Raw genomic sequence first — 13,581 nt, 5'->3', positions numbered from 1 at the left:
TTCGTCGCATTCCCCCCAATTCTTCCGCCCTTGTAGTTTTAGTACACCCCTCATGTTTTGATGATCTTCGCGACGAAGGGGTTTTGACGGAGCCCGGTCTGTTTCCTTTTCTTGTTTTCACACCCACCTCCCTTCTTGCTCCTCCCCCTCTTTTCTCATCTTTCCCGACGCAGATGCCGCTCGGCTTGCTGGAATGCTCCGGCAGCCCGACCTGCACTTGTTAGTGTACATATTATCTTTCCACCCTGGGGGAGACGAGCTCATGGCCGCTGGAGGCCTTTTGTATGATGGATAACCGAAGTTATGATGCCTGTGATGATGGGAGAAAGGCAGAAAGGCAGAAAAAAAGGACTTCCAAAATCTAACAGAAATATAATCACTTATGCAATTATGCAAAACTTTTCGTCGCTCGTATCGAGTCGGAATGGGAATGGGAATGTCAATGTCGCTGGAAATCAAGTTCGCTGGGTATGTAGTTCCTTTAGTACCGCGCGGCTTTGGATTGTCTCGAGTCATGGTCGCCGTTAGCTGTCCGTTTCAGAGACCCGTTGCTAGCAAGAGAGTCGAGCATGCGTTGGATGGCTTGCAAGATCTCCTTCTCGCCAATGCGGACCTGGAGGGCCATCTTGAGTCGCCGGGATGAACCCTCCAGCGCGGTGTCGGCTTGAGGGGGAGTAAGACTCGACAGGAGCTGCATGTCATGGGCGAGAGAAGTGGCGTAACGCGACTGCTTGGTCTGAAGGACCTTGTAGAGTAGGCCTGCTTGGGGGGTTTCAATAGCCGGCTTGGGCGGCTTGTTCTTGGAGCGGCGCTGCTCAAATTCCTCTTGGGATTGGCAGAGCGTGGTGAGCAGGGCCAATAGTTCTATTGGAAGAATGTCTTGCAGCGTGTCGGTTGGGGATGGTCTGGGAATCACGTAGCCGTCGTCGAGAAGGTCGTGCTCTTCGAGGAGTTGAAGTCTGGGCTGTGATTCCACATAGCTGTTGAGAAGGCCGGCTGCTTGGCAGATGTCTGCAAGAGAAAACTCGACCACGTCGTATGAGGCGTAGTTGTCTGTCACGTAGCCGTACCGACGGAGTAGATCGGCGCGGGGAATTTCTCCGTAGTCATTGAAAATTTCTTCACCCTCTTGAATCGGCTTAATGGCTTTCATGACCAGGGCTTCCTCTTCTTGGTAGAGGCGGGCCTAAACGAAACTGTTAGTATAAATCCATAGTTGGGCATGATCAGATGTACTCACGTTATTCCGGTCTGCATCGGCATTGAGCAGATCAGCCAGCGGCACCATGCCCTTAGAAAGCTGCTCTTCTTCGTCATCGGTCATGTAACCATCATTCGAGCCCTCCGGCTCGTCATCATCTTCCTCTGCCTTCTCAATGTCAAAAGCATAGGCCATAATGAGCGACCCCATCACGTGGGCAAGCTCAAGCAAAGTCGCAGTACCAGCATCACCCTCATACGAGGAAAGCCCATTAACAGGCTGGAAGAGATTGGGATTCGCCTTCACGATAGGCGCAATGGAACCCAGAATAGACTCATCGGCACCCTGCTTGCCGATCTTGTCAACAATGGCACTGGCCTGCAATTCCGCCAACTCCGCAGGTGACCAGAACATAAGCGTGTCGAACCGAGTCGGCAAGACACGGAAATAAGGACTCCATCTTGACTGTTCGCCTTGCAGGTATTCATAAATCATAACCAGCATTAGGGAAAGCCATGGGCCGAGGGCTTCGATATCCTGCGGCAGCAGGGTCTTCAGCTGAGAGTTTTGGACAGCGAGAATTAGGGAGCGCGGGATTGAGAAGAGTTCTTCACCCTCGGAAATATTTGTTCGGGCCACTAGATTTTCAAGGAAAGTCTGTTAGAGGGGTATTTTCTTGGGGCTTTTTTGTTGCACGCTCCACTCTGTGGAAATTCTGTGGTGGGCAGAGGGTCAACTTACCGACTCCCCGGCCTGCACCGGTTGATCTAAGGTCTGCGAGCATAATCTTCGGATTGACCTTGACATCGGGATTTGCTTCAAGCCAAGAGACGAACTCGTTTGACTGTTGTTGGAAGCTTTGGGACTCGGAAAAGTGGGCGGAGGAGGACATTGTGTTTATGGCCTAGTAGGTAGGGAGGGGGGAGGAGTGGACTGGTGAATGTATGTACGAGTAAGACAAACATACAAGACACCGAGTGCCGTGAAGGGGAGAGAGTGGGAAGAAAACAAAGAGGCAAAAGGTAAAGGTAAAGGAAAAGGAAAAGGAAAAGGAAAAGGGAAGTAGATTGGAGACGCATTGGTTCGGAGAAACGGGAGTGCCGCTTTAAGTGTCCCGATAAGTTGATAACGAAAACCATGTCCGACCTTATTTTGCGACAATCCTCATTCATCCACTCTCGTGATACACCTGAAACACCGTCATCATGATCGGAATTGGCATGGAGGGCTCGGCCAACAAGGTTGCCATTGGCATCATGCTGCACCCGGACGATGGCAGCGAAGCAAAGGTCCTCGCCAACGTCCGTCACACATACAACGCCCCGCCAGGCGAGGGATTCCTGCCCAAGGACACGGCGCGGCACCACCGGGCATGGGTAGTGAAGCTGGTGAAGAAGGCGCTGAAGGAGGCGAAAGTGACGGTGGACGATGTGGACTGTATCTGCTTCACGCAAGGCCCTGGCATGGGTGCCCCGCTGCAGAGCGTGGCCATCGCAGCGCGGATGTTGAGTCTGCTTTGGGGCAAGAAGTTGGTCGGTGTGAACCACTGCGTTGGACGTATGTTTCTCACGAAGCTTTTTCTCAAAGAAAATCAAGCTGACTCGATTAGATATTGAAATGGGTCGTCTTATTACAGGCGCTACGAACCCCGTTGTCCTCTACGTCTCCGGCGGTAATACACAAGTCATCGCTTATAGCTCTCAACGATACCGAATTTTCGGCGAGACGCTCGATATAGCTGTGGGTAACTGTCTGGACCGGTTCGCGCGGACGCTACACATCCCCAATGACCCGGCACCGGGATATAATATCGAGCAGCTCGCGAAGAAGAGCAAGCGGCTAGTAGACCTCCCGTACGTGGTCAAAGGCATGGACTGCTCTTTCTCTGGAATCCTGGCTGCAATTGATGGACTTGCTGCGTCGTGGGGGTTAGGCGGGCCCGAGCAGGCAAAGGCAGATGCGGAGAGTGATTCGAATGCCGAACATACGAGTGAAGACCCGGATGGCAAGCCCACTCGTGCGGATCTCTGCTTTTCGCTGCAAGAAACAGTGTATGCGATGTTGGTGGAGATTACTGAGCGGGCAATGGCGCATGTTGGCTCCAAGGAGGTGCTTATCGTCGGTGGCGTGGGCTGCAACGAGCGATTGCAGGAGATGATGGCAATTATGGCGCGGGATCGGGGTGGCAGTATCTTTGCGACAGATGAGCGTTTCTGCATCGATAACGGTATCATGATTGCCCAAGCTGGAATGCTGTCATACAAAACGGGCTTGACCACTCCCTTGAAGGAAACAGCCTGCACCCAGCGGTTCCGAACTGACTCGGTGTGGGTGAAGTGGCGGGATGATTAAAAGGTTGATATTAGATATCTATTATGTGTTACGAAATTAGCATATCCAGGTTCGAGGATCCTTTGTGAAGTTCGGCCAAATAATCTCCAAGGGTTTGGAATTCATGATCCAGAGACTACAATCAAATTAAATCACATTGAAGTAGATCAGTAAGTATCTGGTAAGTACCTGCGCAATAGTTACCGCGCAGGGGTCGAAATAAATCAGATTTGCATGACCGAAGTCCTAACCCCTGCAAAGGCTTCCCAGTGAAGCAACGCCTTGGGTTATCATGCAATATGTGAGCGGTGCTCTCGTTCTTTTCAGCATCTCCATATTTCTTCATATAGCGGTCCGATGTGTGAGTTGTGGCTAATGTCTGCATACATTTGGTGCGCGGTATGCTAGTTCGATCCCAGAGGGGACGATATCTTGGCGTCCAGGGAATGGCTACATGCATGTGATGCAATATGGTCTCTTCGAGATGATATTTGCAGACTGTGCCATGTGAAGAGAGCCGATTCAAGTGCCGGGGGATTGCTCACTCCCCAGTGATATCGCCGGTTGGTTTGTACAAGATGGTTGTGACGTACTGCAAAACGTTAGAAAGCTGAATAGGAGAAGTGTAGCAAGTTGTCTTACCTTTCGCTTATATCTGGTCGTGACACTCGTAGCAAGAACACCATTTTTGATGCTGCTCGTGGCAAGATGATTCAGGACAGTGTGGTTGGGATAATTGAGAACACTGCTGTCATCTTTGGTTGGGGTGGTGCTGTTCAGAATCGATTTACCCAGGAAAAGAGGCAGGCTGGGAGGAGTTGCAGTATCCCCAATGATGTTAGCAGCTTGTATATAGGCTGGGTGATCTTCCTCCCTGTCCAGGTCAGCGAGAAACTGGGGAATGACACTGCCAAAGTCGCCCGGAGGAACTTCTTCCTCGACTTCTTTCTTTGGAGGTTCGTCCGCATCCACTAGCCCTTCTTTGGAACTATCCTGTTCTGACTGAGAAGTACGGTCCCCGGAGGGGGTAGTAGACTTGTCGTTCTCCCTGTGGGCATCATCTGCGCTAATTTCAACGTAGTTGACCAGGTGGTTGGTAAAGTCAACAGCAGTGGGAAGAGTATCCGAAGCTCGCATTTCTCCGTCAACAATGAACTTCAGGTGATGTGTACCCGGCCGCAGATTCAGTGTTGTCGACATAACGGATCCACTTTCGCTGGTTGATATTAGCCGTGTGCTCCCAAATATCACCCAGAAAAATTATCAAGGGTATAATGCATACCTTCTGTGCAGCTTGAACTTCTTCTCCCAGTTAACAAATGTTCCGGTAACATAGACCTTTTGACCGGGCGCATTCCATTCGATGACGGTGGGCACTGCCTTACCAACTCCACTGACCGCATATGGCGAAAGCTCGTCCCCACCCTCATCTCCTTCCATTGTGGTACTGCTGAGATTGGCAGCCGCAGAACCCATGTGATCGTCCATCACGCGGTCCGCAGGCATGGATTGAATATGCGAATCCTCCGGTCCCATGATAGGGGAACCGGGTGTGGTGTTAGCATCGCCAATGGGCAACGGCAAGCGTGGCGGACGTTGCAGGTGTGTCGAGGTGTTATAGTAAGAGTTAATAGGCGGTGCCGAGGGTGCCATCGGATTCATCGGATCACGGTCTGCGGACTGTCGGGAGACGGGGACCTGCACTGGGTTGGAGGTGTCCGGCGAGGGGATATCCTTGCCCTGCGGGTACTCAGTCCTCCTCCCATCTTGTCTTTCAGATTTGATAGATCTTCCGGTTGGGGAATCACCGGCATTTCGGGACTGGAGCCGCTGGTGGGCAGTGCTCGGGTAAGCTGCTGGGCGACCTGCGGCTGTCTCTCTGGTTGCTGAAGGGTCGGCCGCAACAGCTTTCTGCGTCGGGATCGCGTTAAGAGAGGGGCGACGAACGACCTTTCGGTCACCAGGGGCATTGGGGGTATGGTCCGGCGGCCCTTCGCCGGCCTTGGAAGGGTTGTTGCCCATTGAAGGCGGGGTAGACGGCGCGGTTTAGGGATCGTTTGGAGCGCTGCGGAAGAAGAGAGTGGGTAGGAAGGAAATTGACGACAAGAACCGCTAGGCGGGCAGCATGGAGGCGAGGGAGCGAGCAGGGGATGGTAGTCGCTGCACTTGCTCGACAACGTTGTAGGTCGAGCCGATGACGCCGGGGAATCAAATCGGGCTAGGGCTTAGGGCTGGCGGTAATAACTCGGCTTCCCCGGATTCTTCCCCTTTTGGAGCTGGAGCTGGACCTGCTCCCTAACATTGGATCATGGATGTGGGCTTGGCCGTTGATGGCCTGCTCCTGGTATTTGGCACGCTGTTCTATCTCTTGACAAGACTTCTCTCCTACGTGCTGTATCTCCTCCATATCTTGGTATCGCCGTTGCTGTATCTGGGACACGGCGTACTCACGATAGTGCTGCTTCCGCTTCGACTCCTGGTCAAGTTCGAGGTACTTATCCATGATCATCTCTGTTTTGCTTGCTTGGATAATCTTGAAAGCTCATTTGATCACAGGCCATTCTTTATTTCATGACTGGAGCGGTGCTCACGGGGGTCACCGTAGGCCTGGTCCTACACTACACCGGTGATGCCTTATCGCAGCTCCTGCGGCTGCCATCCAGCAGCTCAGAACCTCCTTCAACCGACTTAATAGACCTAAAAGAGCCACAGCTTGATTGGGAGACCAAATGGAGGGACAATTACCAGTCCTCAACCATTTTGGAAGAAGAAGAGAACAGCCAGAGCTCTGACGATTTTAAGGATTGAGCATGTACGAATAGCAACTCACGATTTAATTGATTAATAGAGAGTCCATTGCATATTTTATATCCTCGAGTAGTCCTTGATATCTAAACGCATGCCAATCCCAAGTCAGAACGAATAGTCTGGTGTGGTTGCCCGCGACGTAATGGTAAGGGCCATGCTATTCACCATGCCAACGTAGGACAGCTACTGCTCACTGTGAGTTATTACTGTTACAACAATGTGCTAACCGATATGCTCGCAGCGGCAGAGTATAGCTCTTAAGGTGTCATTTGCAAACCGCTCCGAGTTACCCAAAGTGAACCAGGCTACACCCCAAGAGTCTATTCTGTTGGCTACTAATCCCTACAAAATTTCTTATCGAATGGGATTGTGTCTAAGGACTCAACCTCCTCCACTCTGGTACGTTCAACCGCACTGGTTTGCCTGGTTCGGGTCTTAGGCTAATCTCAAATTGGCAATGCAACCCGCGACGCTCTGATCATCGCGGGGTTCATGAGAGATGCCACTATCTAAGCTTCCAGGGATTGTCTGTGGCTTCACTTGACAGGAGATTAAATGTGAGCGTTCAAAGTTTTGAGTCAATTCCCAACCCTGTTCAAAAAAAGCAACTATCAAATCCACTCTCTTTCGAAACTAACCCAGCTCACCTCGTACTACTCCACCTTCGGAATATAGTTCTTGTTAATGTTATCCTCGGCCGTCACGGGCCTCATCTCAAAAAGCGTCTGTCGCATATATCGCATTTGATCTTCCATCCAATGCGTCAATTTTTCAACATCAACCGTCTCCTTACGGCAATACCCTGGCTTGCCCTCCGCATCACTGGATTGCACAGCCTCGTTATACCGGACATCCAAAGCGTCAGCTTCATACTTGAACCGCTCACTGAGTAAACGCAGCCTGTACTCCACCCACTGGTAATACAATTCCGGCATGAGTGACTTGGTGCGCACATTCATCAGAGATGAATCGTCCACCAAAAGAGGCGAGCGAGGACGGAAAGACGTCACTAGAGTAATTCGCTCCGGCATATTGCCTGCTGGGATGGCAATATGGCTGACATGTCGGCCTTGCATGATGACCGCTCCGCCCTAACATCGTTAGTACAAGAATTTCACAGGTTTCAAGGATCTAGTACCATGCTCGGAGACCGCACTTTGACAGTCGATCCATCACCCTTCTGCATCTCCGTCTCGCCATCCGTCATTGAACTCGTATCGGACAGCATAACCACACAAACGAATGGATAAGAGTCCCTATGCCACGGAACAACAGGCTTGCCCTTCTGTTCACCGCTCTGGTTTCTCTTGTACTCCTCCGGGACGCCCGGTGGATCAACAGGCGTATCCTTGACGCCTTCAAGGCCCTTCGGCCCCAGCTGAACGTTTGTATGACAGATCTCATGATCGAAGACAGGGATCAGATCGACGCCCGCTAGCTTGCTCACGATTTCGAGGACTTCAGGGGAAGTCCAAAACTGGTATGTAAATGGTGCGTAGCGTGGTGCCATACCACGCAGCTGCACCGAGCCGGCACGTGTGTGGAAGGAACAGTTGTCTAGGACATCTTTGGAGAAGAGCTCGCGACGGAAGGCTCGCACGCCTTCTGCGGATAGAAATGGGAATGGGTCCGTGGAGGCGACTTTGGAGATTGGCGAGGGGTCGAGTTTTATATCGGCGAGTGTGTGGATTGCTTTTGGGTGTTGGTATGCTAGGTGGACCGGAGGGTCGAAGATACGCTGAGTTGTAAGTTAGAAGTGAATGTTTCAGAGAGGTCAATGTGTCGATGTAGGACCTACCGGGGTTGATGGCATGTTGAAAAAGTTCAAACCTTCAAATCTTTTGTGAGGGCTTTGGGTGTACTGACTCGGTATGCAAATCAATAAAGTACAGTTGTGGTCACGATTCACGGTCTTTTATATCCCTCGGGTGCGTCTGGGTCTAGGCGTATCTTCTGTTAGAATCAGCTATTGTAGCCGCCTCGCTATATGGGGCGGATAATATGATTTTTTTGAACTAAAACGCTTCACGATCAAGTGCGCCATTTTAGGATAATTAATCCTTGGACGTGCAAGTTGTGATGATCTTGTCCTAATTAGGGGTATTCGAGCCGCCCGACTTCAGCGATATATAACATCACCACCGTGGGGTAGAGATAGTTTATGCCTCAACGCTCATATTATGAGATCTAGACTTATGGCATTAGCCAATTAAGTGAGCTACAATTTATTCAGAGTGAAATGTGGCTTATATACAAAGAGCTCTTTCAGGTAGAATTTGGCACTGCGAGGCATTGCCACACCCATGGGATGACTTTACATCTCTTGGCTGTGCATGACGACATGATCATTATTACTCCTCAGATTATAGACCCAGAAACTCCAATCTAGCACTGTATAAGGGTAACAAGCCGATATTGTAAGTCGGCCCTACACGCCTTATTCTCTCCTTCCTTCTGAATCTCTTTCTTCGAGGGAATTTCTTTAGAAGTTTTTCTTCTTTTTTATTTATTACCTAGGTATTATTTTGAAAACTTCTTTAAAATAGGTCGGACCGATGCTATATCTACTATCTTTGAAAGTAACCTTACAATATCTTACAAAATCTCCGCCCCACCGTAGCTGACGTGCATCACTCAAGTGGGCCCGTGCTCCAGAAGGGGCCGTGGCACGCCGGTGTTTCAATTATCATTACGCCCTCGATTGCAGACCTTTTTCCGAGAACGGTGAACCCTTTCTTTTGAAACAGCCCATCTACATTCCCATTGATGTCTGCGCCACAGAATTGGGCGTGAAACCCCCCACGTTGCTCTCAATCGTTACCTTCGCACTAGCGCCTCCGTCGGTTTCTGGCACCGTGGGGAGCTCCAGGACCCCCGCGCTAAGAGCGATGGCTATCCCACGATCCCTTCTACGTGTGCGCACGCTGCTAACTGCGCTGGTCATCGCCTCGTTCCTAACCTGGGCTTTCTCGCGCTGGCGCGCCGATACCGCTTCTTCCTCCGACGGCACCGGCCGGCCTGCACCACTCGATCTCACGGCCGGGCACCAGGACTTTTGGAGCACTTTCCATGGGTATCTTGTGAAATATGCACCCAATACCACACCCATCATCGAGTTCACGAAAGCCCCGACCGAGGGATTCAAGGCGAAGGATGCTCTGCCGAGGCCGGAATACCTGTTTGTCGAACAGGATGATGTTGAGAGGATGAAGGAGGCGCATAGGGGGTTCGTTGGAGCTATTACTAGCGAACCACCGCAATTGCAATATGTCCCTGGTACCAAGGGCGTCGTATCGACCGCAGGCGGCTCATACCTACCAGTGCTGGTGATATCACTGCGCATGCTCCGCCGGACGGGGTCCACGCTGCCGATGGAGGTATTCCTCGCAGACGAGCACGAGTACGAAGAGTACGTCTGCGACGTGGTGCTGCCATCTCTGAACGCGAAATGTATTGTTCTTTCGCGGATTCTCGCCGCGGCGCCTGCGAAAATCGAAAAGTACCAGTTCAAGCCATTCGCTATGCTCTTCTCGTCCTTCGAGGAGATTCTTTTCCTCGACGCGGACGCCTTCCCGCTCGAGCAGCCGGAAGAGATCTTCAAGAGCGAGCTATTTCGCACTAGAGGACTGGTCACTTGGCCTGATTTCTGGGCGTCCTCGGTCTCGCCCATCTTCTACGAGATCGCCGGCACGTCTGCCCCGCCCATGAACCTACGCCAGTCCACCGAGTCTGGCGAGCTATTCGTCTCGAAGAAAACCCACCTCCGCACCCTGCTCCTCGCCACCTACTACAACTACTGGGGCCCCTCGCACTACTACCCCCTCCTATCACAAGGCGCCGCCGGCGAAGGCGACAAGGAAACCTTTATCGCAGCAGCAACCGCGATAGGCGAGCCGTTCTACCAAGTCAGCGAATCCATTTGCGCCCTCGGCCACCGCAAAGAAGGCGGTCTAGCCGGTTCCGCCATGGCGCAGTTCAATCCCATCGAAGACTTCGAACTTACACGACAGGGCAAGTGGCGCGTCAGAGGCGACGAAGCCCCCGCGCCAGGCGTCTTCTTCATTCACGCCAATTTCCCCAAATTCAACCCCGCTACTATCTTCGATCAGCATGAGGTGAACCCGGCGTTTAATGATGATGGGTCCTACACACGCGCGTGGACGATTCCCGATGATGTTGTGGCGAGGTTCAGTGCAAAGGTTGATGTTGAGAAGGCGTTTTGGAAGGAGATTCTTTGGACGGCTTGTGAGCTTGAGGCTAAGTTTGTTAGTTGGGAGGGACAGGATATGATTTGTGATAAGGTTAGGCATTACTGGCGGAGTGTTTTTGAGCATAAGCCGTTGCCTTCTTGAACGCAGCCCCGGGTTCTTTGCGGCTCACATTGTCATTTTCGACATTTGGCCGTCATCTGCAAAAGACTTGTGACATGCTTGTTTTGGTTATGCAAGCTTGTCGACACGTCTTTGAATGTATGCCTGTCCAGCTGGTCTGCATGGTATCGCTTGCATCTTTGGCTCTTTTGTCCCTTGGCCACGGACCATACAGTCCCTCAGCATAACTTCTAGATCTAGAGTGTAATACTAGGCAAATAAATGACCCCATTGAATCTGACTACATTCTCCACGCCCATCTACTCATACTATAAAACATATTCAGATCTGAAAGGTGAATTCCCAATATTCAACTTAATGTACAAGATTTTTCTATAATACATAACCGCCCAATGCAGCATCATCTATAGATTACATGTGGTAGCCTTGGGCCTATTTCTGCGCGTCAACCTGTAACCCCTTCGCCTCAGCCTTGCGAATGGCCTCCGCAAACAACTCCTTACAAGGAACCCGGCTACCCAATCTTGCACAGAGCAGGAAAGCACCGCTCAACTTTCGGTGCAAACTATACGTCTCCTCAGGCGGCGGAGCCAAACGCTCACGGATCATTAGCGGAATGAGAGCGCGTACGCGGTCCGTGATAGTCTGATTGCGGAAGTCGTATAGATCAGGCGAGGAGAGCATGAACGGCTCGGCGATGGTTACGACAGAAGTGACGTGGGCATCTGCCATAGCCTGAGACTCCATGCCGGTGAGGTATCCCAGTTGCAGGGAAAGGTCCTGGCAAAGGGCGCGGTCGTTGCGGGAGGCGGCGACGAGGGTGCGGACGTAGGTCGAGATGAAGTTTGTGGGGTACTCGCGAGAGGCACCGAAATCAAGGAGTTCGAGGCGGTTGGTGCGGGCATTGTAAAGGAAGTTGGTCCAGTTGGGGTCTGTCTGCATGTAGTGGAACTCTGTGATTTCGCGCAGGCAGAGACGCATGATCTGGGTTCCGATCCAGTCGCGTTGCTCTTGGGTAAAGTTTTGGATTTTGGTGACTGCTACGCCTTCGAGCATTTCCATAGTCAGGACTTGTTTCCCGGAGGCTTCGGGCATGACTTCGGGCACGACGAAGACAGGATCGTCGCGGAGGAGTTCGCGGAAGCGTGCGCCACATTCTGCTTCGCGGAGGTAGTCGCATTCCCAGGCGAGTTCGACGCGAGCGTTCGCGATGGTTTTGTCGAGGTAGAGGCCTCGAGGCAGGAGGCGGGAGGCTGTGAGGAGGATGGATAGGTTGTTCAAGTCTGAGTCAATGGAGTCGGCTACGCCAGGGTACTGAACTTTGACGGCGACGGGCTTGCCGGTGCTTTTGAGAACGGCCGAGTGGACTTGGCCGATGGAGGCGGCTGCCATTGGCACGTCGTTGAAGGAGGAGAACAGGTCTCGCCAGTTTGGTCCGAGATTATCAGATAGGACCTTGTCACGCTGCCATGCAGGCATGTAGTCTGCACGGTCTTGGACACGCTGGAGCACTTGCTGGATCGGCTCGGGCAGCATGTTAGAGTCCTGGATGCTGAGCATCTGGCCCAGCTTGAGAGCTGCACCACGCATCTTCGACAGCTTGGCCACCATTCGTTCCATGTTGCCCGCACTGAACATGACCGATCCGGTGTCTTGACTACCGCTCGCCCGCCGAATAGTTTCGCTGACGGCACCAAATGCCATCGAGGTGCCTAGCCCGGCATACTGCCAGAGTCTACCAATTCGGGAGGAAGGTACCCGAGATTCCAACATCTGGTAAGGCACCTTCTCTTCCACGACTTGCGCAGGTGGCACAACATCCTCGGCGATACTCGCGCCCAGATTTGCCATCTCCTGTTCCTGAGCCTTCGTAAGGACCTCGGATTGAGGGTCTAATGCTACGGTCGGCTGACTTGGCCGAAGAGGCTGCTCCACCGGCTTCCAGTCCTTCTTGGGTGCCGGTTTGCCGGAGAGCATGCGGCCAACCCTCCGACTGTGGAAGAGACCCTGCATCATCTCTTCAGGGAGCTCTTCCGCAGTCTTCTTCTCTGGGCCCGTGGCTGCATGGAAGACATCGGCATTCAACCCATCACCTACACCAGCTTGAACGTTGCCGGCCGCCTTCGGTAACTTGACCCTAGGCAGCGCGGAGAGGTCCGGGCCATTCTGCTTCGAAGGCTCATAGAACACATCCTGCTGCTGGCTGACATTTAACGAGTCCGGATTCTCATTGCCCTCATATTGAGCGGCGGAAGCCGGGACCTGAAATTCAGCCTGACGTTGTAGCTTCCGTGCCACATCCGGAGGGGGTGAGGTTGCACTAGTCCTGGGGCTGGTAGGTTTATCGGCCGATGGCTCCGGAGCGGCGTTCGGCGAAGGGCTCGGCGGCGAGTCGTTAAATCGACGCGCCAAAGCGGCAGCGGCTTGTGCGGTCAGGACCAGACCGTCGACCTGGTCCTTGATGCCCTTAGTTAACGAGGAAGTGCGGGTGTAGACATCGAGCTGGTGCTGGCGAATGGCCAGGTGTTTCGCAGCGACCGTCTTGGAGACATTGAGGAACTGGATAGCATCCAGCAGACGCCTGCCCGACATTGTTGACGAAGGCAGCTATCTCATGTCGGGGCAGAATTCAAGGCGGTCGATGGCGGAATCAAGGGCCGGATGGGTGATCGAGTAATAGGATCGAATAATAAGGTGGCGCCAGAGCCGGATAAATGTGAATAATAGCAGACAGTCATGCAGAGATAGAGAATCCGCCGGGGGGCGCGCGGCCGTCTCCGATACCCACTTATTCTGCCGATCGCTGCCGACGCCTGCTATATACCATCCTTATCGCCCTTGCGACCACTTTCCTTTTTCTCTTCTCATTCAACATTCAATTAGATACCCCGGATATCACACATCCCACAT

General features: G+C 52.4%; 7 protein-coding genes across 7 annotated transcripts; 3 read left to right on the top strand and 4 right to left on the bottom strand.

Moving 5' to 3' along the window:
* Positions 1–481: 481 nt before the first annotated feature.
* N7498_004836 (ribosomal lysine N-methyltransferase) lies at positions 482–2,093 on the bottom strand (the record flags this gene model as incomplete). Its single annotated transcript, XM_058451898.1, has 3 exons — positions 482–1,186; positions 1,241–1,839; positions 1,943–2,093. The coding sequence occupies 3 exons, from the start codon at positions 2,091–2,093 to the stop codon at positions 482–484; spliced, it is 1,455 nt and encodes a 484-aa protein (XP_058308436.1).
* Positions 2,094–2,406: 313 nt separating this feature from the next.
* Positions 2,407–3,553, top strand: kae1 (O-sialoglycoprotein endopeptidase; the record flags this gene model as incomplete). Its single annotated transcript, XM_058451897.1, has 2 exons — positions 2,407–2,758; positions 2,811–3,553. The coding sequence occupies 2 exons, from the start codon at positions 2,407–2,409 to the stop codon at positions 3,551–3,553; spliced, it is 1,095 nt and encodes a 364-aa protein (XP_058308435.1).
* A 495-nt stretch (positions 3,554–4,048) lies between these two features.
* On the bottom strand, positions 4,049–5,554 carry N7498_004834 (putative Snf1 kinase complex beta-subunit Gal83; the record flags this gene model as incomplete). Its single annotated transcript, XM_058451896.1, has 3 exons — positions 4,049–4,124; positions 4,175–4,748; positions 4,815–5,554. The coding sequence occupies 3 exons, from the start codon at positions 5,552–5,554 to the stop codon at positions 4,074–4,076; spliced, it is 1,365 nt and encodes a 454-aa protein (XP_058308434.1). The 3' UTR covers positions 4,049–4,073.
* Positions 5,555–5,840: 286 nt separating this feature from the next.
* Positions 5,841–6,340, top strand: N7498_004833 (uncharacterized protein; the record flags this gene model as incomplete). The annotated part of the gene is made up of 2 exons (XM_058451895.1): positions 5,841–6,023; positions 6,089–6,340. The coding sequence occupies 2 exons, from the start codon at positions 5,841–5,843 to the stop codon at positions 6,338–6,340; spliced, it is 435 nt and encodes a 144-aa protein (XP_058308433.1).
* A 653-nt stretch (positions 6,341–6,993) lies between these two features.
* Positions 6,994–8,153, bottom strand: N7498_004832 (uncharacterized protein; the record flags this gene model as incomplete). Its single annotated transcript, XM_058451894.1, has 3 exons — positions 6,994–7,431; positions 7,479–8,078; positions 8,139–8,153. The coding sequence occupies 3 exons, from the start codon at positions 8,151–8,153 to the stop codon at positions 6,994–6,996; spliced, it is 1,053 nt and encodes a 350-aa protein (XP_058308432.1).
* Positions 8,154–9,228: 1,075 nt separating this feature from the next.
* Positions 9,229–10,692, top strand: N7498_004831 (alpha-mannosyltransferase; the record flags this gene model as incomplete). Its single annotated transcript, XM_058451893.1, has 1 exon — positions 9,229–10,692. One exon carries the CDS (start codon positions 9,229–9,231, stop codon positions 10,690–10,692), a length of 1,464 nt encoding a protein of 487 aa, XP_058308431.1.
* A 411-nt stretch (positions 10,693–11,103) lies between these two features.
* N7498_004830 (protein kinase COQ8) lies at positions 11,104–13,263 on the bottom strand (the record flags this gene model as incomplete). The annotated part of the gene is made up of 1 exon (XM_058451892.1): positions 11,104–13,263. One exon carries the CDS (start codon positions 13,261–13,263, stop codon positions 11,104–11,106), a length of 2,160 nt encoding a protein of 719 aa, XP_058308430.1.
* Between the last annotated feature and the right edge of the window lie 318 nt (positions 13,264–13,581).

This window comes from Penicillium cinerascens (assembly GCF_028974065.1).
Source record: "Penicillium cinerascens strain IBT 15544 chromosome Unknown contig_5_segment0_segment0, whole genome shotgun sequence".
Taxonomy (NCBI): Eukaryota; Fungi; Ascomycota; class Eurotiomycetes; order Eurotiales; family Aspergillaceae; genus Penicillium; species Penicillium cinerascens.
This window is presented reverse-complemented; position numbering and strand designations above follow the sequence as displayed.